This window comes from Benincasa hispida, chromosome 6 (assembly GCF_009727055.1).
Source record: "Benincasa hispida cultivar B227 chromosome 6, ASM972705v1, whole genome shotgun sequence".
Classification (NCBI taxonomy): Eukaryota; Viridiplantae; Streptophyta; class Magnoliopsida; order Cucurbitales; family Cucurbitaceae; genus Benincasa; species Benincasa hispida.
The window spans coordinates 18,253,509-18,276,448 of record NC_052354.1 but is presented as its reverse complement, the minus strand read 5'-3'; the positions used below and the strand labels follow the sequence as shown (position 1 = coordinate 18,276,448).

Sequence of the window (22,940 nt, the reverse complement as noted above, 5' to 3'; positions counted from 1 at the left end):
CGAATATCGTGCCTCCCTACAGATCGATCCGGATTTACTACTAGTCCTACGTTTTTTTAGTAATAGGAATAGATTCGGTATTATAAATTTCCTTTTGGTTTTTAGGGGTTCGTAAATATTATTGAACTCCTATTGATCAACTCCATCAAACAAGAAGGGAAAAAAACGGAAAAGAAGTTGATCGCAAACCTTATAGCTTTGATACGATTTCAGTAACAACAAAGAATGGAAGAATAAGAGAAAACCTTTATGCACTGTATTGCATTTTTTTTATTGAAGATTTCTATAATACTTAATACAAGAATAGTGCTGAGTTTATAGAGTACGAGGTGACAAAACTCCTAAAAATCTAAACAATAATCCTGTGGAAAAAGTTGCCCTCAATCTTTCTTTGAATAACAAAGGTGAATAAAACCTAAAACAACTAAGTGGGATATGGGCTTGTCGTAACACCAATAATAGTAAAAGAATTTTGTGCTAAACATTAGTGGGCCTCTTTAACATTCACGATCTCCTACCAAATAATTTTCAAATTTCAATTAAATAAAATCTTATCAAAGCTTCCCTTTTCATCATTCTTATTCACAGATTGATCTTTGTTCCAAGCATTATAATTTGAAAAGGTACGAGCTTTAGAAGTATATCTTTTGGAATGTTCATTTTCTTCTCTCAATTGATCTTCAATTTTGATTACATAATGATACATCTCTTCCAAGTAAGGTTGTGGATTTCTATCAACAGAATGAGCAATTTCTCGATTCAAACCTCCAAGAAATCTAGATATAGTATCTTCTTCTCGAGTTTTTGCTCTTTCCATTAAAGTCTTCTTGATAATATTAAGCCACATTTTTTATTCTCAGCCTCAAAGTTTGCAATTTAGTTTTTAGATCTCTTTTATAATGTGTTAGAACATACCTCTTTCTCATGGCTTATTTAAGTTATTCTCAAGTCTCTATTGGATCTTCTTCTTTCCTTCTTCTCTCGGATTTGAGATGTTGATACCAATTTTTAGCATGCTTGGTGAATTCGCAATAACAACTCTCATCTTCTTATTCTCACTATATGTGTTGTAATCAAACACAAGTTCTATCTTCCTTTTCATTCTAAATATGCCTCTGCATTCCCTATTCCACTAAAGGTGGATTTTAAGGTTAACTTCGTTGTCTCTATCTTCATGAATTCTTTCTCCTCTTCTAGGTTTCATAAAATTATTTATTCCTCTTCCTCCAACTTTTCATTCTTGTTAATCTAAATCAAACATACCTTCTTCTTCATGTAAGACTTGTTCTTCTCTTTGTTGCTGTCATGGTAGACTCGTTCTTCTCTTTGTTGTTGTGCCCTCATTTTCTTATCTTCCCTTGTCATTTCCATCATGCCTTGAACGGTTTGAAGAATAGCCATGTTAGTTTCTTGTACTTGTGGTACTCTTTCTTCACCCTATGACATTTTGAAGTTAGTAATAAGGGGAACTTTCCACAGTTTTCACAAATTTCACTCAAGGACACTCATGTTTATCACTCAAGGGTAGACTTTTGGTACTAGATCAAAGATGTCTAGGTTGGCTTAAATTTTGGTGCAATCTTATTAAAAGTTTGACAAAACTGAATCAAATGATCAACATAAGCTAAGACTAGATTAACTAAACCTTAGGATCCACAACTCAAAATTTGATCAAAGTAAAATCTAATGACAAGAACTTTTCATGTGCCTTCGATTTTTTTAACACTTTTGCTAATGTTTTTTCTATTGTTGATGTTTTCTTCTCTTTTGTTACTATTTTTTCTTCTTTTTTATTATTGTTTTTTTGAATGATCCAAGAGAAAATTTGATGATAATTTCAAGACAATTTGTAATATAACTTGTATTACATGATGAAAGCAAATGCTCTGGAAAGGAAAAATAATGAAATGAGAACAAATTGAAATAAAGTAAAGATATTTCACCTCTTAAGTTTGCAAAGGACGTTGGTCAAATGTTTTGATACTAAATTCCACAATGCTCGAATAATACAAAGCTAGAGGTCCTTCTAGTATCCTTGCAAACACACACAAAAAAGACTAACTTAACAAATGATTCGAACTAAGAGCTTAGTCGGAAGGATGAATAACTCTTATATCGAACTTGGTCATTCTTAGATATAAGACAAGTCCATAATTAGCTTGATCAAGACTAATCTAATGAATTGGTTTAACATCAAATCTAAAGCAAGATTTGGAAAGCAAAAGGATAACACCAAAGAGGTTGAATAAACACAAGGATTTTAATATCATTAATATGAATTTTGAAGAGTATAACAAGCCATTTTAAAGGCCAAAAGAAGGTGCAAAGTTCCAAGAACTCAAAAGTCATTCAAACACATTAAATGCAAATTGTAGAAAATAATAACTAGGAACTTGAAACTTAATTACATACTGATTAATAAGTCAAAATGCAAAACTAAAAATGTTGAAATGCTCCAAATTGTCTCAAATAGCTCTCTTCTAGAAGGCGAAAATCTTGATGTACACATTTTACAAGGTTGGACATCACGAATTTTAATGCAATGCATTTTGACAGTATTTTCTTCATAAAATTTACAAATTTTTCTTGTCCTCCATACCAACTTCCAAACTATAAGACTTTTTTCGTGTCATCTTCCACTCCAATCCCTTCTTGAATCATTGAATTAATATTATACATAAATTTGGGCCCAAAATTTTTTTTGTCTTGTCTTGTGAATTAGCTAGCTTTAAGTGTGGAGTGGGGGAATCGAACCTCAAACTACAAGGTTGATAATATGAACACTATGTTAGTTGAGCTACACTCTTGTCGGCAAATAATAGTTTAGTAGTTGAATTCACATCAAGCTGATGTGGAAGTATGTGATTGTCTATTATGTCTAAGAGAGATAGATCCACGTAGCTTCCTCATACATCAGGACAAACACAAATGCGCAACAACTATTTTCTAGTGCTACCTATTCAATAATTTGTGGTTTTATAGGTTTTATTATTATTAATATATTATTGAGCCCTGGAGATTTCCAAAAATATAAAAAATAACCGTTATAGTAAGATTAGTGGAGTCCTGGAGTTTACTAAGATGGTATGTTTCCTGAAGAGAAGATTGTTAATTTGTCTAAGTGAAACAATATCGACTGCGAATGGAATTTTATTAAGAAATTTCGGCATGTTATTTAGTATTCGTGCGCCAGTGAGAAAAATACCTGAATATTTTTTATGGGGTTTTGATGTTTATCTGTTGATAATCTCAGGATATCAAGTTACGAAATTAAATTAATGAAATTTCAAGGATTTGATTTTTCAATTTTCAAACCTCAAAACTAATTTTACACAAATTTCCATATTTAGGGATCTTGTTTTTTGTTTTTGAACATTAAGTCTATAGACACTCTTTTCACCTCTAAATTTCTTTCTTTGTTATCTACTTTTGACAAATTATTTGAAAAACCAAGCCCAGTTTTGGAAACTAAAAAAAATAGTTTTTAAAAACTTGTTTTTATATTTGGAATTTGGCTAAAAATTTAACCATGGTACTTAATAAAGATGCACATCATTGTAACTGTAAGAAATGGAAAGAAAATAGACTTAACTTTAAAAAACTAGAAGCAAAAAACGAAATGATCGTCAAACGAGGCTTAACATTCTTAAGTTTAACATGTCAAACCTACGTGACAAAAGCCATGTTAAAGAGTTTAAATTCCACTCATTAGGAATAATACTTTTCCTACTAGTTACATAATATTTAAAAACATGACCTCATACATTTAGCAAGTTTGCTAGTAAATGTTCTACTTTCCAAGTGTTAGAGAACATTAGGCTGTTTGTTGAAGGTCTTGAGATGATGTTATTGTAGTCTTCACCTCTTTACTCTTACCCCATAACACCATATACAATCCACAAACAATCAAAGTTGCCCCTAATATACTGCCATCAATGGAAACACACACATATATATAACATTTACTTCCGATTTTAAAGGTTGAAATTACTGTAACACCTGAGGAGGTAAGCTCGAGAGAGGATGTGGCACATACCTTTCCAAATGTAATTTTTCATCGAGAATTAAATAACCAACTATAGCCATCACAACAATTGCAAGCGGGTTAAAGATCGACACAAATAGTGGCCCTCTTTTGGTAAGACACCAAGATATAAATGCAATCACTACTCCTGATGGTATAATTCCCTACCAAAAAGAGGAAACAAGAGAGTAGTCTTTTTTTTTTTTTTTTTTTTTTTTTTTGTAAATGTCAATATAAATATAAATATAGTACTTATTAAAATTAATTCATATATGTAACATGTTTTGAGTTCTTGAAGTTTTTCTAAACTAGTATCCTGAATTTTTAATTTTGAAAATGTTTTAATTTTTTAACTTTTAACATGTGAAAAGTTAGTATTATATTTCAAAATTTGTAACAATATAATTTCTATATTTTAAAAAATATCGTTAACATTGAATGAAATTTCTTTTATACATATATATGAATTGATTAAGTAATTCGATCAAAGGTGTTTAGGAATTATAAATAGTAATCAAATGGTTATCTAATAAAAATTGACACAAGAATTTATTTTAATTTTGTAGGACTGGAAAAATTTTAAATACAAAACTCAAATCATTAAATATTAAAGTTTTCTTTTAGACCAATTTGCTTAAAAAAGGGTTTTTTTTTTTACCAAAATTTTATTATTTTCAAAGTATAGAAAACCTAAATAATGTAAAATTATGAAACTACATGTCTCATTTTATAATAATTCCGTTTTTTATTTTTTTATTTTTTTAAATTATATTTGTTATGTCACACAATGTTTTAAATGGTTTTATCTAAATTCTAAAAACCAAAGAAAGTTGTTAAAAACTATTTTTTTTAAGTTTTTCTCATAACTAAAATAGTCTTATCATCAATTTTCTTTAATTTTTTTTTTGTAATTTATAATTTTAAATAATTATTTACTATGATAAGTTTTGTTTGTTATATATTAATTTTTAAATATTAAGGAAAATAGTTTTACTTAAAAAAATATATATCAATATGATATTTTTTTTATAAAAAAGAATAATACATTTAACTCATAGAAAAAAAAATTTGATTAGATGAGAAATATATAAAAATTAAAAATAATACCGAATTTTAGGAGAATTTAAAAGCCAGTAGGATATTGCTTTTAATGTAAACGTAAAATTAACGTGTTTTTAAAAGTGATTCTAACATATTTAATTGAAGAGAAAAAAGAGGTTAAGAATGTTTCTAAATGACTTTCTGATAGAGCTAACCCAACGTAAAACTTAAACTATTTTTAATAGGAAGTGAGCAACCAAAAGTAGTTTTTTAAGATTAATTATAAATCCATATCTTAGAAACGAAGTGCAGGGATACCGAATAAGCAGCAGAAAGAAGCCTAATGTTGAAGCCCAGCCTCCATTGATTCCAATCCCTAACAGTGCAGATTGCAAGAAGAAGCGACTGAAGAAACCCCATGACCGTCATCAAAGCAGTGCTTGAGTAATAGTATGGGTATGACTCGTTCATTTTTCCCTGCATTTATATTACCAACCTCACTTTAATCCCCTTCTGTTTCTTCTCATTCTTCTTCTTTTTTTTTCTTTTTTTTTCATTTTTTTTATTTTAGTCCTCGTACTTTAATAAATCTATAATTAGCTATCATCGATAGTTTGAAGTTCATTTTTATCTAACTTTATAAAATAATTACAACAAATTTCATTAACATGTCAAAAGTATTGTACTTGGAAGAATGTCGATAGAGAATTTTTTTCCTTTTAAAAAATTAACCATAAACTAATACGCAATGTATAGATGCAACTTCCTATGCATTCCATTTTTCTTGCATAATTAAAAAATAAAAATAAATATATTTTTTTTAAATTGCCACATGGCAAATGTTCATTGAAGTGTTGTCTTGGCCATAATTTTTATTCCTAAACTAATTGTAGGGAACTAATTGGAAGACTTATTGAAAATAGAGTGCTACATTTAAATATTTGAAAATACACGAACTAAAATGAAATAAATCTCAAAACACGAAAACCAAATTGATATTATCAAACGTCCATTTGGTAACTATTTCATTTTTCATTTTTTTGGTTTTTGAAAATTAAGTCTATTTCCTCCGATTCTTACAATGATTTACATCTTTCTTAATGGTTGAATTTTTAGCCATATTTCAAAAACAAAAAAGTTTTTAAAAGAAAAATTATTTCAAATTGTAAAACTGTTGAAAATATTTACAAGATAGAGCAAAATTTTAGAACTATCAATGATATCTATCAGTGTTTATCAATGTCACTGATAGAAGTCTATCAGTGTCTATCAACATCTATCATTGATAATTCTAAAATTTTTCTATATTTTGTAAATATTTTGGTTCATTTTTCTATATTTGAAAACGACCTTTTTTTAAAACTCTTTTTTGTAGTTTTCAAAATTTGGCTTGGTTAAACTATTGGTAAAAAGTAGTTAAGTAAAAAATTTAGAGGTAAAATTAGTGTTAATAAGCTTAATTTTCAAAAATAAGCAACTAAAAATAAAATTATTATCAAACAAAACCTAAGTTATCTAAAATTAATAGATTTATTAATCATAAAATTAAATAGTTTGTCTAATTGACATTATTAAAAAGGCTAGACGTTTCCAAATATAGAAAAATGAACCAAAATATAGCAAAGTTTTAGAACTATCGATGATAAACGTAGACACTGATAGACATGGATAACGGGACTGTTTGGGGCACTGAGATGATATAGAATGTGGGAACGGGGCTATTTGGGACGCTGAGATGATATAGGATGTAGGAAATTCTGATGTCTGGGGAGTTCTGATCGAGTATGATCAAGTATGTTCAAGCATATGATACACTGAAGAAATATAACAGTAAGATACGAAACACATTCCGAAAATGGGCCCACAAATAATTAAAATCGGTGAGATAGGATAATAGATCTCCAAACACTAAGAAGATATAGGATGTGAGGATATACCATCTCATGTTGAGCCTCAAATAGTCCTGAAGTCTATCAGAACATCTATCATTGATAATTCAAAAATTTATTATATCCTATAAATATTTTCAACGGTTTTATCATTTGAAATAATTTTTCATATTAAAATTTGAAGAGGTATTAACAACATATTTGAGCGAAACCTTAAACCGAAAGTAATATTGAAGGAATGTTGTGAAATACGATACAAAATTTGGAGTAATTAACCTGGGCTATCAACCAGAGTGCGTAAGCCGCACAACTGGCAAGAGCAAAGATGGAGCCCAAGAGGCGTCGGGTGAAGGAGTCGTAAGATGATGCCACGTGTACTTGTGGGGCCGGGTTGTGATGCAATACGTTGAAATGTGTGGTGGGGATCTGAATTTGAATGCCTTGGTAAAATGTAGAAATCATGGCCCCACCAATCCCCACCACTGTCCCCACAACCTTCGCCTTCCCTCCCATCGTTCCCACCCTCAATTTCTCAACCCTATTCCCAACGTACATTTAATAAGTACATACATCACACGATTTTTAAATATAGAAAAATAAATCCAAATATTTATAAAATATGACAAAATTTTAGAATTATTAATAATTAACGCTAGACACTTATTAAAATTTAAATTTTCTATATCTGGTAAATATTTGAAATAATTTTCCTATAATATTTAGTGAGTTACGGTAGTCTTTGTTTGAGGTACTGACTATTTTAATATGAATTAAAATAGTCTGTGTTGAGGATATATACCATTTTTAATCTGAATATTAAATATGGTGACAAATAATAAAGATGGTAATAAATAAAGATTTGAAATAGTAATATTTTTAGCTAATTGTAAGTCATAATAATAGGAAAAATCAAGTATTATAATTGGAACCCAAAAATACAGGGTGAGGTATAATAGCTAATTCTATCAACTTTTAAAGTTGGTGGTCCAAATATTCCTTAGTTTATTTCTAATACCTACTTCAATTTAAAGTTTTCTAATAACTTTCAATTTTATGAAAAAATAAGTTATTTAATTTTTAATTTTGTTTCTAATATATCATTCACTTATTTAACTTTTTCTTTTGAAAAACTCATTAATTAACGTAGTGGACACAAAATTTAAAGTTTATATCTAATAGATTTTTACATAAATTTTGTAGAAAAGTGAATGTTGAAGGACGACCTATTTGATAATTTTAAAAGTCATTAGGATCCATTAAACGTATTTTGATGATTTAAGCATTTATTATACATAAACATGCAATTTCATTTATAAACTTGTAATTTAAAACTTTATTAATAATATTTGAGATTTGTTTATTTAGTTAGCATTACAATATTTTATTGTTTATGAAAATATACCATTGAACAATCTTTCAACAATCTTCTAATATCTAATTTTTAAACATGCTATCGTTTATATCTCCAAATAATGTTATTAATTAAGATAGATTACAATAATTTTTTTCTATTTCATAATTTTTTTTGTATTCAAAATTTTGTGTTCAAATCAACTAACCAAACACATTTTTATTATGAAAATTTTCTAAAGTTTGATGATCTAATTATATGTCTCATAGGGTAAATTAAAAGGGAAAAAACGAGACCACATTTGGAAACTAAAGAAAAAATGGATTACCGAAAACAAACTGCAAGGATGAATGTAAATGCAGGATTGAGATTGGTCACAGCTACAGCGAATGTTGTAGAGGTCAAAGCTAGGCCTTCAATGTATAAGTTTTGTGCAAGTGTTACCCTGTATATAATTAACTTTGAGTTGATAACATCTCAAAAGTAATGACATGTAAATTATCGTTGAATTATATAGGGTTGTTTTATTTATATCCAAATCATGGTAGGATATATAAAGAAGTATCAAAAAATAAAGACGACAAGAAAAAAAAAAAGTTATACTTTTGGTCTCTAAGATTTAGATTAGGTTGTATTTAGGTTCCATATATAGTTTTCAAACTCGACATTAATTTGGTAGCACCTTTGATCCACCCTCCAATTATCTATTAATTATGTAACAGTAGTAGACACCATAACATTATTTTAGAATAAAAAAAATATGTATGCTTTCAAAATATAGAATATGATTTTTTTTACAAAATATCCTTCTTTCGGATTTAATACTGATATTTTAACAACAAATCCAATAAATCTAAGCGTAGTGCTTGGTGTATTGATTTTTTTTTAAAGGGAGTGTGTGCGAGTCAGCTCCGGAGAACAGAGCAGCAACAAGACTTACGGATTCAAGAGTATCAGATTTAGTATCAGAAGGACAGTCTCATCCCTTGAGTATGAAAGTAAGCTCTTCATTAAGCTCTTTTTCCAGACGGGAAAGAACTCTTTTATGTTGAAGAATAGGATTTCGCCAAAGAGGTTTTTTTTTTTTTTTTTTTTTTTTTTTAAGAAAAACTTCATTACTCTCTCTTCTTTACTCAACTTCTTCTTACTCCTCAATATCAGCCGAGAACTATTTTGGAGTGATTTTGATATGATTATAATTAACCTATTTTTTTTTCATATTTAAAATCACCCCAAATATATTTTTAATTACTCAAAATCAATTCAATGTTTCATTAAACGCAATTTTCATACTATTAAATTGATTTTGTATTATTAAAAATATTTTTTTAAAATGATTTTGACCATTTTAGAATCACTCCCAAACACATAGTTTTCTTTCTTTTATTCTTTCTTCTCTCTTTCCAATTCTTCCCCAACCACCATATTAAACGAGAAAAACCAAGAATAAGAACCCTAGATCATTTGGAATATGCTTGTATTCCAGTGTTATTATCGAATTGCTATTGAAAAATATGGTTTTCTATAGCAAATTTTTAGTATCTTATTCTTCATGTTATATCATGAATCACAACAAACTTTTAATGCGTGTTTTACATATTCTAATGACTTTATCTTGCCATTGATCTCACAATGGTTTTAAGCACAACACCATCACGACTTTCATTACACATCGTGACGATAGAGAAAAAAGATACAGAGACCAATCAAAATAACACAAAAGAATGAACATATTTGAAAAGTTCTTTAGACGAATCATGATACTCTGTTCAGTCACTTCGAGATCTAAATCAACTCGTGATGCATAACTAGATAAATGCAAAGGAATATTGGGGATTATTCACTCATTCGCAAGTAGTTTGTGACTCATCAAAGGTTAGTCTCAATATTCGAGTCAATCGACATTTTCGTGTGAAATTTAAGTTGTCCATACAAAAGAAAATTCAAGAAGGAGATGAAGGAGAAGAATAGGGAATGAGAACAAGAGGGAAAGAGATATAAACTGTTATTTGAAAACAAACTTATATTTTATTAAATTTTTTATGAAAAAATAATTAAAAAATAGGTGTCATGTCAATTTTTCGTTAAAAAAAAAAAAAAAAAAAACTAAGAATGCTACCAAAAGCAATTCTCAAAGGATAAAAAGTTGAGCTAACTCAAACATTAGTTTCACTATCCTTCTAAACAAGTTGAAGGTAAAATAACTCAAATAACTAGAACGGTCTCATTAGTATTTTTTTTTTTCCTTTCTTTTATCAATATATGTGGATAAGAGATTAAACTTCAAATCTCGGCATTAATAATATAAATTCATACCGAACCAATTTAACTATGTTTATGCCCGCCAACTATCTCACTAGTTAATATTATTTAGCTAGTAAAATTATCTCAAAATCCAATAGTTAAATAAAAACACATAATAAGAAGTGTAATTTGAAAACTTACCCTAATAATCCACAAAGAAATGCTTGATAAATTGTCACCCGCGAAAGTTTTGGTCGGCTTTTCCTGCAGTTTTCATTCATAATTAAGCATCAGACTATTTTCTAATATGATATATCTTTACTTCTAATTAACATTATTGACATAGTTTTGTATACAACTCAACTAGTTAATACATTAATAATTTTGACAAAGAAATCAGATATCCCACAAAGATTAAGTAGCAATGATTAAATGGACATACCTATTCCTGTGCAACCCTATTTTATTAGATATATGGTATAAAAAACAATTCAATTTTTTTAAAATATTTATAATTTAGATCGAGAAATTAAGTGAGTTGTACAAAGATAGGTGCAGCGTAACACCTAAATTTCTTTTTCTTTGTTGGAAGATTATCAAAATTCAAGACATGTGGATTTTGTCTTTTGTCTTTCGTCTTTCGTCTTTTTTGCTTTTTTCATTATGATTTTGTACTTTAGGATTTGTTCTTTGTTTGGCTTCATGAACTGCCTAGACAACTCTTAATTGATGTAGTCGCTATATTTTTATTGTTTATTATTTATTTCTTCTCCATTAAATGAATCTGTGGATGGCTTTACTTGTTAGATTTTTTTTTTGAGAGATAGTTAGATCTTCTCTTCTTCATACTTTTAGTGGATTAGTTGAACTTGTAATTAAAATCTTGGGCTCGAGAGAAGATATAAAGTTGAATTAATATTTACATAATTCAATGAGTGTAAAATAAAGAAAATTATTAGGACAACTTTAACTAATGGTCGTTTAAAAGACCTCTCCTTAGTGCGTATGCTAAGATAAATACTAGATTTATATGTATTGACGAACTTTAATTAATCAAGTAGGACTGCGAGAAGTTCAACAGTAATTAGCATGGTCTTCTATCTTATTGGAGGTTCAATCTTCATCCTTACCATTATTGTATTAAAAGAAATATAATGAGAAAAAAAAACCTTTCGAAAAGAAGAGCAAGAGGAAGCATAAAAGCAGCCGCGAACATGGCACGATAAGCAACCAAAACCCTCATATTCATCCCATCTTCCACAGCCAACTTGTAGATTACGTTCATCAAAACATACGAGATTTGCACAAAAATCATCACCAAAACTCCAACTTTTAACCCCATCACCATAATAATATGTATATCCTCAAGAGTTTTGACTTGAAGATCTTTCTTGATCTTTTTGGCTTTCTCAATTTTATTTTATGTGTAATAAATATAGTACAAGAAAGGAGGTAATTGGCACGTATAGAAAGAATCTACACAACTTTGATTGGTTCAATGTGCGTACAACAAAAGCTAAAATCTCTTTCATTTGACAGTATATGTTTCCAATTCCTTTCCCCAACTTGAGCCGCCTTTACCTTCTATATCACCCTCCTTTACTTTTACTTTTACTTTTACTTTTACTTTTCTTCTCTCTTTCTTCTATCTAATGACAATTTTTATTGACATTACCTTTTATTCTCTCTCTCCCTTTCTCTCTCTCCCTTTTTAAATTACAAAATCCACTCCAAAATATGATAGTAGTTACATTTATACCTTCAAACTTTCAATTGTAGAAATTAATCATTCAAATCGATATTAGGGTTAAAACTAGACCTTCAAACTTACGATAGTTGTAGATGTTGGACCCCAAAATGATAAAAATTGAACCCTAAAACTTATGTACAATTGTTACACTTTTTATAATTATATAAGTTTGAAAGTCTAATTTTAACATTTGTATAAGTTGACGGTTCAATTTTTACAATTGAAAGTTTGAGAATGTAATTGTAATTACTACCGTACTTCAGGAATGATTTTTGTGATTCCCTCGAGAGTAAAAGTTTAAAAGAATAGGATAATTTTCCATATGTTTTGATAGGGAAGAATCTAATGTCAAGTGTCACAACAACTCGTTGGTCATGTGACTCCTCATGCATGGACAAGTGTAGTGATGAAATGTGTCGCCTATTGGTTGGCCATGCCAAAAGGCAAGAGTAGTGATGTGATCAGAGATGATGGATGCATGCACCACCTAATATACCAAGGAGTGTGTGAGGAAGTCTATAGCTTAAACACTACTACAATTTTAAGAGTTCACATACCAATTTTATTCATTTTATAGGGGGAAATAATAAAGATAATTATTATAAAAAAATCAATAAGTATAAAGAGAGTAACTGGGACTCCTGGAACACACAATTAACAAGATATTAAGACATGTAATTGATGTTTTTTAGTCATGGGACCCACAAGCTCCATTCGTGACTCTAACTGCGATATGTACGCTTGCGTGTTATCAAGTTTTTGGCATCGTTGTCAGGGATTGACAATAGGAATTTTGTTTAATATTGTCAAAGCTAGTTTTAATTTAGGTTGTATTTTGTTTTTATTATTATTTGTCTGAAGTATTCGGTGTATGCGACAAATCGTCGATTTGACATTTTGCCTCTTGATCCAAAAACCGAGCAGATATTAAGAAGACTCAAGAGAAATTTCAGAGTTAAATTTGCAACTATGGGAAAACAAGTGAACGCAAGGACCATAAGAGATTATTTCCAGTTGGTTGTCCTGTATCACAACCTGGGAATGCTGAGACTCTGATAAATGCAACCAATTTTGAATTAAAGCCTAGTTTAATTAAATGGCAAGATGGTGCATTTAGAGGAACATCGAATGAAGATCCATTTAAACATATTTGTGATTTCTTGGAGATTTGCATAACGGTAAAATTAAATGGGGTCTCTAACGATACTATTCATGTAAGATTGTTTCCGTTTTCTTTGCAGGACAAGGCAAAAGATTGGTTAGAATCTCTTACACAAGGTAGCATAACCACTTGGGATGAATTGGCTCAAGCTTTTCTCAACAAATTCTTTCCACCATAAAAAAGGAGCAGGTTGAGAACTGAAATTGGAACATTTAGGAAAAAAGAAGATGAAGAATTGTTTGAGGTTTGGGAGAGATATAAGAAGTTACTGCAAAAAGTGTCCCTAGCATGTATATCTTGATTGGCTTCAAATCTAGTTGTTTTACAACTAACTGACCAACACGTCGATATCTATATTCGATGCTGCAGTAGGTGGTTCCATCTTCTCTAAGATTGCTGAAGCAGCTCAAGCATTGCTTGAGGATATGATTGCAACCATTTATAATTGGCCAATAGAATGGTCCACATCTAAAGTGGCGGGGATCTATGAACTCGATGGAGCAAATTCTTTAAAAGTACAATTGGCTTCCTTAATTAATACAATTAGTCATTTGTCTACAGGAACCCAACAATAAATTGCTAAGATGGCGACTTACAATACAAACCCATCGTTGGAGATATCAAACTCTGAACAGGCCAATTATGTGCATCAGACTAATCAATTCCAAGGATCACACTAGTCTTCTTAGTTTTCCTCATATCAGACACACCAACGTACCTGCTATCATCCAGGTTTGCGTAATCATGAGAACATTTCATATGGTAATACCAAAAATGTTTTGCAGGTCCCTTTAGATTTTTCTGCTTCTTAACCACATACTCAGAAGAAACCATCTGTAGAGGAATTATTTGGAAAATTTATTAAGGAGTCAAGGAGTTGGACAAACTTCTTGGAGAGTACTATAATGAGCCATGGGAAAGTTATCCAGGACATAAAAGTTCAGTTTAGCCAGATGACATTTATAATGAATGCCATGCAAAAAGACAGTTTCCTTAGTTGTATTGAGAAGAACCCCAAGGTTTGATGACTTTCATCCATAGAAGTTAAAGGTTCGATGTAAACCCCCAATCCTATTTTTCCTACCTAAGTATGATAGTTATGTGATTATAATGCTAAGTAAGCGATAGGTGAAATTATGGCATAATGTAGGAAACAAGGAAAGAAGAATGTGAAAAAGGAAACTTGAGTTCTGGTAGGCCTCGTGTGAAGTATGTGTGGTTAAAGGAGTATAAATTTTGGTTGAGTATGAAAGCTTGAAGGAAGCCTTGGTGTGAAAGAAGGCTTAGGTGATGAATTTGGCATTAGAAAATTTAGACGAGTTAAAATTGTCTAAGTGTTGGCCATGTGAGAAGCTTTAGGTGATGAGTTGGGCGTTAGCAATGGTGATGTTGCGACTAGGCATGACAAGCTGAAGTAAAGCGCTAATGAGGGAGTTAAGGTTGGGTTAGTACCTTAAGCACCATTTAACCTAACAACTAGCTTATCTTGTGCCTTAAAATCCATTAGCGGGGGAAGTTGCAACTTAAGATTTCATGCAGTAAGGGCAGTTGGTGGTATAAAAGGAAGAGAGAAATTCTAATGCTTGTTTTGGACACTTTCCTCTTGCTATCTGAGAGTTTTGGTGTCATTGGAAAGCTGAGGAAGTCTAGTTTTAGAGGTTGGATGACCAGAGAGAGATCATGAAGGAAAAATGCCAGAAAGTGAAGAATCTGCCGGAAGGTCCAGTCTCGGGTGCATCAGTGCCAACAATGCAGATCTGAAGCTCTATACCAAACCATGAAGTATTTCAAGCTGATTTTAAGGTAAGATTGCTAACTCGATTCTAAACAACTTTATAGAAGGAAATTTCTTAAGATGAAGTCTGGAATTCAAGTTATTTGCTCTGGAAGTTGAATCTGGAAATTGTTGAATAAGATGGCAGCTGCTTGGGAAGGATAAGCAAGTAGCTCAAAGATCAGAAGCTCCTGACCAAACCATGAGAAATTTCAAGCTGAAATTTTAAGATATTGCTAACTCGATTCTAAACAACTTTGTAGAAGGAAATTTCTTATGATGAAGTCTGAAATTCGAGTTATTTGCTCTGGAAATTGAATCTGGAAATTGTTGAACAAGCAGGCAACTGTTTCGGAAGGATAAGCAAGTAGCTCAAAGATCAAAAGCTCCTGACTAAACCACAAGAAATTTTGAGCTGAAAATTTGAGGTTAGTAAGTTAACTCATTTCTTAATAGTTTTTTGAAGGATGTCAGAGCTAAATGTGAAGGGAAATAGGTAAAATTGTAGGAAGAAACGACTGGTCTGGAATTCGAGTAATTTTGACAGGGTATGATGTTCGAAGGATAAAAAGCTGTAGGGATCGAGTTTGGAGCTAAAAAATTTAAGGCTGAGAAGAGCTAGAAGAAGTCTATAAACCATTAAGGGTTGGGACAAGTGTGAGTGACTAATGTTTCTAAATGATAAAGTTTATGCTTTGCAACATTATTCTCATGCTAAGCTTTTATGTGATTTCAAGCAACTTATTTCTATGATTGAAAGCATGACCAACACATGATGTTTACTAATGTATGAGTTTTTCAAGTATGTTTTTCATGTCTAACGTATGCTAATGTTTTTACAAGCTAGTTTAACATGATTTAAGCTAACTTGTTTTAAAAAGTTTGAAGCATGCGTTAGGGTTAAAGCTAATGTTTAATGAAGCTTGATGTACTATGTTTTAAATACCTAAGGTTGTCGAAGTATATGCGTTGGTATTTCTAAACACAATGAAAATGGATACTGAAGGTAGGGAATGTATCCTAAAGAGATTTCTATGCTATATTTAAAAACTATTTTTGTTAATACTCTTTGAGAACTCAATAGCTTAAGTGAGCCAGATACTGAAGGTAAGGAAGGTATTCGAGTAAATGTACCTAAGGTTTTAATAGTACTCACTAAACACCACATGCACATAGGTCGGTCAATAAAGAGATCGACGTAGAGGTCTCTCCTGGCCACAATTTAGTATGAAGAGATCGAAGTAGGGGTCTCTTCTGACCATGGTTTGATGTTGGGAATTAGAGCGATGGATGTTCATGATGGAACTCTTATCAAAGAGTACCTCTGAGTGGAAGCAAGATCGTTCCAAACTAATTGTGATAGAAATACCGCATTCACTAACAAACATACAAGTTATGCATTTAACAAAAAATTACGACATGCTTAGAAACTTAAACAACAAAGGGACAAGAGACATACCAGTTGAAGAATCCTTCTTCTCTTTAAATCTCGCTCTCATCAAGCCAGTAACTCTCGTTGTCGTTGAGATAGTCAATGCTATTGTGCACCGAATCTCGCTGTCGTCTACCACCAAATGAACTTCTCACGAACAGGCAGAAATAAAGACACAACCACTCGAAAACCTCGGTAATCTCGGAGTGAAAATCCAGGAGGTGTGGGCTCTATTAGATTTGGTAAAGGGGAGGAGGAAACACCAATCGTTTACCTCGACCAAGCAAGTAAGAGATATCTGAAGTCTATAGTATAGAAGACTACTTGATCGTTTAGTAAAAGGTGCACGATCGTGTAGTAAAAAGGGGCTGATCATTTAGACGATCATTTATAAATCACTCGGGTGCGCAGTCGCTTAGAAAAAGCTAGATGAATGTTTAGGTAAGACTATGCGATCATTTAGGAAAAGCGCGTGTGTACACGATCGTTTATTAAACTTTGAGCTATCGTCTATGCTTTCATTTGCTAGGCGATAGGCAGAGTACTCAAACATGAAGCGATTATCTGATATTTTGCAAAATGAAAACCATTTTCATTTTATCCTTCAGTTACGAAAACTGATTGCAACCTCCCACTATCTCATTCGGTTATAGAGAAAAAATTGCCAACAATTATCTCATAATTGTTTAATTAAAAAATAAATATAATCATATTATATTTATAACCTATAGTTTAATATCACATCATATGCAACATATAAAAAGAATCCGTCGTTTTTCTCCTCCAATAGATATAATCTTATTTATATCATTTTCCTCCAATTAATGTATCTCATACATCATGTCAACCATAACAATATATAATTACACAGTTCATAATATCTATATATATCGATACTCTCTTGTCATTTTGAACACTTAAAATTGACAAAAACTGATTTTTAACTTGAATCCATGGAGCTAAACCGAGGGGACTATGCGACTTATGCTGAGTCAACGATAATGAATGCTGAACTAACTCTTTAGCAGATAATCACATCCGTTACTGACAAGGACAATTTCACTATAAGGACAGATAGTAACTCTTTACCACAAATATATTTGTTGTCATTGAGATATGAACCATCAATAGTATTACCCATGAATAGATCTCTAATATAATTCTAATTTTTATATTTTTCTCTTGTAGTTATCATAATCTTAATGTCCATTGATTCCTCTAATGAAAATACAACATGTCTACTATGATGTGGACAACTTAAGCCATGAAAGGTGTGTGGTCAATCATTCAACTGAATCACCTTTAAGGGAGCCACCTTAATTCTACTTACCCCTGCTTCGGGGAAGGAGTGAATTCTATCTTATGTAGTTGAGTTTCCAGCTCCAAAATCAGACGAATCCCAAAGTGGTAGGTTTGAGTCGGCAATCTAGCCACTCGCACCCATGAAAATCAAAGAACCGCCCTCAAAGGCAGGAGTTCCCAACTCACTTAAGATTGAGGTCATGCTACCTATAGTCATCCTAGTAAAGTGAAGTCCCTGTCATGAACGGCGTTATATAACGAGACTATAACACTTCGTGGTTCGGTCTTATACAAACTCCTTTGTATAGGACACCCCTGCTCGCATGTCTCCATATGAATGATCGGAATTAGACCATCTATAGCAAGTCATGATATTTGTAACTATTCTACAAAGCAGACTGCATCCGTAGCATTACCAGGATAAGGTTTCCCTCCTATATCCATATACAATAGATCATTTTGGTTATCACTTAACGCATGATCTACCTGTATGTCTCCACATACATGCTTAAGTTACAACGAAAACCAGGGATTTTAGTTTATTGGTTTGTGGTAAAGTAATTAAAACATCCAATGTTCCATATACAATAGTGAAGAAAATATCATATATTATTACATCACAAGTGTTTGTTCAATACATTGTTTACAAACTAAGAACCCGACGAGAGTTTAAGACATCATCCCCAACAATCTCCCACTTGTCCTAAAGTTAGTGAGCTGTACAAAACAACTAGTACAAAACAATAAACTAGGGCACTAAGGCCCAATACATAAATCTCCCTATTGCCCTAGTCCAGCCGCGGCCGGTCTCGTAGACCCTTGCTCTGAAGGTGACCTTAAAAAACTATAGTCGTGAGAGCCTTCGTAAATGGGTTAGCAATGTTGTGCTCCAAAATGATCTTCGTGACTATTATGTCCCCTCGATGCACTATCTCGTTGAAAAGATGATACTTCCACTCTATATGTTTGTCGCGCTTGTGACTTCTGGACTCCCTGGAGTTCACCACAGCACCACTATTGTCATAATAGAGAGTGATGGACCTAGACACGTCTGAAACAACTTCCAGATCTGTCACAAACTTTCTGAGCCAAACGGCCTCCTTAGCAACTTCACAAGCCGCTACATACTCGGCCTCCATTGTGGAGTCGGCGATGCACCCCTGCTTAGTGCTTCACCACACTGCTACTCCTCCGTTAAGAGTGAAAATTGACCCTAAAGTTAATTTCCAAGAATTCTTATCAGTCTGAATGCCAGAATCTGTGTATCCAGTAAGGATCAAATCCCTAGTTCCATACACGAGCATGTAGTCCCTCGTTCTCCAATACTTGAGGATGTTCTTGACTGTGGTCCAATGATCCTATCCTAGATTAGACTTACCTACTGACTATTCCCACAGCATAGCAGATGTCTGGTCTAGTACAGAGCATTGCATACATCAAACTGCCAACGACAAATGCATATGGGACCTGTCTCATCTTCTCAACCACTTGAGGCATCTTAAGACACATTTTCATAGACAAAGTAACTCCGTGCCTGAACGGCAGTAGGCCCCTTTTGGAGTTCTGCATCGAGTACTTGAGCAACATCTTGTCAATGTACGATGCCTGAGACAACGTTAGCACTTTGTTCTTTCGATCCCGAAAGATCTGTATACCAAGAAAAAACTGAGCCTCTCCCAAATCTTTCATTTGGAATTGGGTCGCTAGCCAATTCTTAACTGCAGTCAGTAGTCCTACATCATTTCCAATGAGTAGGATATTGTCTACATACAACACTAGGAAAACTACTGAACTGTTGATGATTTTCTTGTAGATACAAAGCTCATCAACGTTTTGGTCAAAGTTGTACGATTTGATTGCAGTATCAAACCGAATGTTCCAAGATCGAGATGCCTGTTTCAGTTCATAAATGGACCGATTCAATTTGCAAACTTTTTGCTCTTGACCTTGGGTTATGAATCCCTCGAGCTGCATCATATAAATGGTCTCCTCAAGATTACCATTCAGAAAGACAGTCTTGACGTTCATTTGCTAAATCTCATAATTATAATAAGTGGCAATGGACAGGAGGATGTGGATTGACTTCAACATGGCAACAAGCAAGAAAGTCTCCTCATAGTCGACTCTCTCCACTTGGGCATAACCCTTTGCCATAAGTTGAGCCTTGAAGGTTTGCACCTTCTCATCTAGATAGCGAACAAGTGGGTTCGTAATCCTCCCACTGCGTCGAGCTTCCTTCAAGTCTTGAGATGGAACCGACCTACCAGATGAACTATCATTAACAACTCTTCCTGATGAAATATGCCCTTCAACAACTCTTGTTGAAGTTTCAGTAGTTTCATTAGAAAGCTTACGTAACACGATCTTACTACGTGGACTGTGCTTCCTAATATGATCTTCCTCTAGGAAGGTAACGTTCGTAGACATAAAAACTTTGTTTTCCGTAGGATCATAAAAATAACCCTCTCATGTACCTTTGGGTAGCCTACAAAAAGGCACAACCTCAACCGTTCCAATTTCTTTGGATTAGCCTCAAGCACATGTGCTAGGTAATCCCATATGCAGAAGTGACACAAACTAGCTTTACGCCCATTCCACAAATCCAGAGGTGTTCTCGCAACACTCTTGGAAGGAACACAATTGAGTATATACACTACAGTCTCCACTACAAAACCCCAAAACGAGTCTGGTAAGGAAGCGTAACTCATCATCGACCGAACCATGTCCAACAAGGTTATGTTTCTCCTCTCCGCTACACCATTCTACTGAGGAGTACCCGGTGTTGAGAGATGGAAAACGATCAAATAGTTCTAGAACCCCGAATCCAAAAACTCTCCATCTCGATCCAATTGAAGTGTCTTAATCCGTCTATCCAATGCATTTTCAACTTCAGCCTTTAACTCTTGGAACTTTTCAAAGGATCCAGAATTCCATTACATCAAATAAACATACCCATATCTAGAGTAATCATTAGTAAAAGTGATGAAATACTCATAGGCTCTCCTGACTCGCACATTCATCGGACCACAGAGGCCAGAATGCACTAAATCTAGAGGCTCTTTTGGTCATCTTGCCCTCAAGGCAAGATTCGCACACCAGTAAAAAAATTTCCTCTAACTTGCTTAGAAGTCCATTCTTCAGCAACCTCTCAATCATATTGAGATTGATGTGCCTAATCGAAGGTGCTAAAGTTGGGCATTTTCCTTAAGAGAAATTTTTTGTCGTTTATTTTGAGTTATGATAGTTTTAAACATCTCTATGTTATGGAGGTAACTCGTTGCTAACGGTCTTCACACATACAAGTTATTTTCCAAATATGCTGAACAGATTTCAACTCCATCTTTATGAATAAACACTTTATTCAATTGAAAATTAAGAGTATATTTACACTGTATCAGACACTTTACAGAAATTAAGTTCCTTTTCAACTCAGGAACTACATAAACATTATCTAAAATGAGAAATTTCTTCTGTAAAGTCAACTAGACTCCTCTCACTACCACATCTGAGACGACGTGCCCGGTGCCTACTCGCATTGTCATCTCACCAGCCTCCAGCTGCTGCCAGGATCTAATCCCCTGAAAAGAAAAACAAACATGATTAGTGGCCCCATAGTCAATAATCCAGGAAAAATCATCATTCTCCACTAAACAAGTTTCCAAAACTAGTAAATCATATTTACCTTGTTTTGTATTAGCCTTGGTCGTCTTCTTCTCCTTTAACCAGCGAGGACAATTCCTCTTCCAGTGCCCATCTTGGGTGTAGTGGAAACACTTTTCCTTGTCAACCGACGTTGGACGCCTACCTCGCTGGGTGACAGGTTGTGGGTTAGCAGGTGTCTTCCCCTTCCCTTTACCACCTTTCTTCTTCTTCAACTTGGTAGTGTTAGAAGTAGAAGGTGCAGACTTCGTTCCTGAGGTAGAACCTTTATGGAATGTCTTTGAAGATGAAGCAATATTTGCCCCACCTCCCTTCTCCTTACTTTTCAGTAAGGATTGGAATGTCTGCAACTCGTTGAAGAGAGTTGTAAGGGTATAGTCCACTTTGTTCAGAATCGTATTGCTGATAAATTACAGGAAGCTATCTGACAACGAATGCAGGATAATGCTAACCTTGCTACCCTCATCGATCCGAGACCTATTCATCTCTGCCACATTGAAGTGGACCATCATGTTAAGCACATGTTCTTGAATAGAGGTGCCTTTCTCCATTTTAGAGTTGAAAATGCATTTAAGAGCCTCGTGCTTGAGCTGTCTAGACGATTGTTCGAACATTCCCCATAGGGACTCCATGATCTCAAACGCTGAGATCGTAGACTCATGCTTCTTGGCCAAAACGTCATTAAGACTGGCCAAGATATAGGCTCCGGCCTTCTCGTTCGCCTGTGTTCAATGCTCATAGGCCTCTCGAACATTTCGAGCGACGTTAGGAGGTGGAATAGAAGGACACTCCTTCATAAGGACGAACATGAGATCATTGATCATTAATATGGTTGTGATCGTGTTTTTCCAACTAGCGTAATTCTCACCAATCAGTTTATCGGTGCTAAGTAGAGCTAAAGTGGCAGTAGCCATAATTACGTTGCTGAAAAATGAACAAACTTAATAAGTCTATACAATACCACATTTTAACACCAATTTTAGTTTTAGCAAAATAGTTTCCGAGTTCCCTAAGTGAAAAGACTTCTATTTCGTATTAATGCCCCAGAGAGGCAGGACAAACGTTACTAGTGGGGATGAGACACTTCAACCATTAGGCAGAAACAACTATTGTAACTACACCTAATAGTCACCATTCATTCGGTTCAGAACTGTTAAACTTTAACAATTCTGCGTAAGTATAACCCCTCGTTTTCGACCCTAGAGTCCCGCCCTAATGTACGCACCATAGGGAAAAAGCAGATTAGGACAAGAGACTAAAGCGACCTTATCCTATATAGGAGATCAGATAAAGAATCGTGCAAAATTGCCA

General features: G+C 33.1%; 1 protein-coding gene across 4 annotated transcripts; it reads right to left on the bottom strand.

Moving 5' to 3' along the window:
• Window positions 1–319: 319 nt before the first annotated feature.
• LOC120079500 (WAT1-related protein At1g68170-like) lies at window positions 320–11,967 on the bottom strand. 4 transcript variants are annotated; one of them, XM_039033705.1, is made up of 8 exons: window positions 11,719–11,967; window positions 10,751–10,813; window positions 8,634–8,750; window positions 7,231–7,492; window positions 5,384–5,542; window positions 4,037–4,188; window positions 1,944–2,034; window positions 320–1,437 (listed from the first exon to the last, which is right to left on the bottom strand). In XM_039033705.1, the coding sequence occupies exons 1-7, from the start codon at window positions 11,895–11,897 to the stop codon at window positions 1,947–1,949; spliced, it is 1,020 nt and encodes a 339-aa protein (XP_038889633.1). In that variant the 5' UTR covers window positions 11,898–11,967; the 3' UTR covers window positions 320–1,437; window positions 1,944–1,946. The 4 variants fall into 4 exon arrangements, with proteins under 4 accessions (XP_038889633.1, XP_038889634.1, XP_038889632.1 ...); XM_039033706.1 differs by having other exon boundaries at window positions 321–1,376; XM_039033704.1 differs by lacking the exons at window positions 320–1,437; window positions 1,944–2,034 and adding an exon at window positions 3,547–3,926.
• Window positions 11,968–22,940: the final 10,973 nt, after the last annotated feature.

Bases quoted from the DNA above. Each gene is read 5' to 3' on its own strand.
- LOC120079500 (XM_039033704.1), bottom strand. From the start codon at position 11,897: ATGGTGATGGGGTTAAAAGTTGGAGTTTTGGTGATGATTTTTGTGCAA. The intron at 10,814-11,718 runs GTTTTTTTTTCT...TGAAAACTGCAG, and splicing joins CTTGCTCTTCTTTTCGAAAG to GAAAAGCCGACCAAAACTTT. The intron at 3,927-4,036 runs GTATGTGCCACA...CATTGATGGCAG, and splicing joins GAAAAATTACATTTGGAAAG to TATATTAGGGGCAACTTTGA.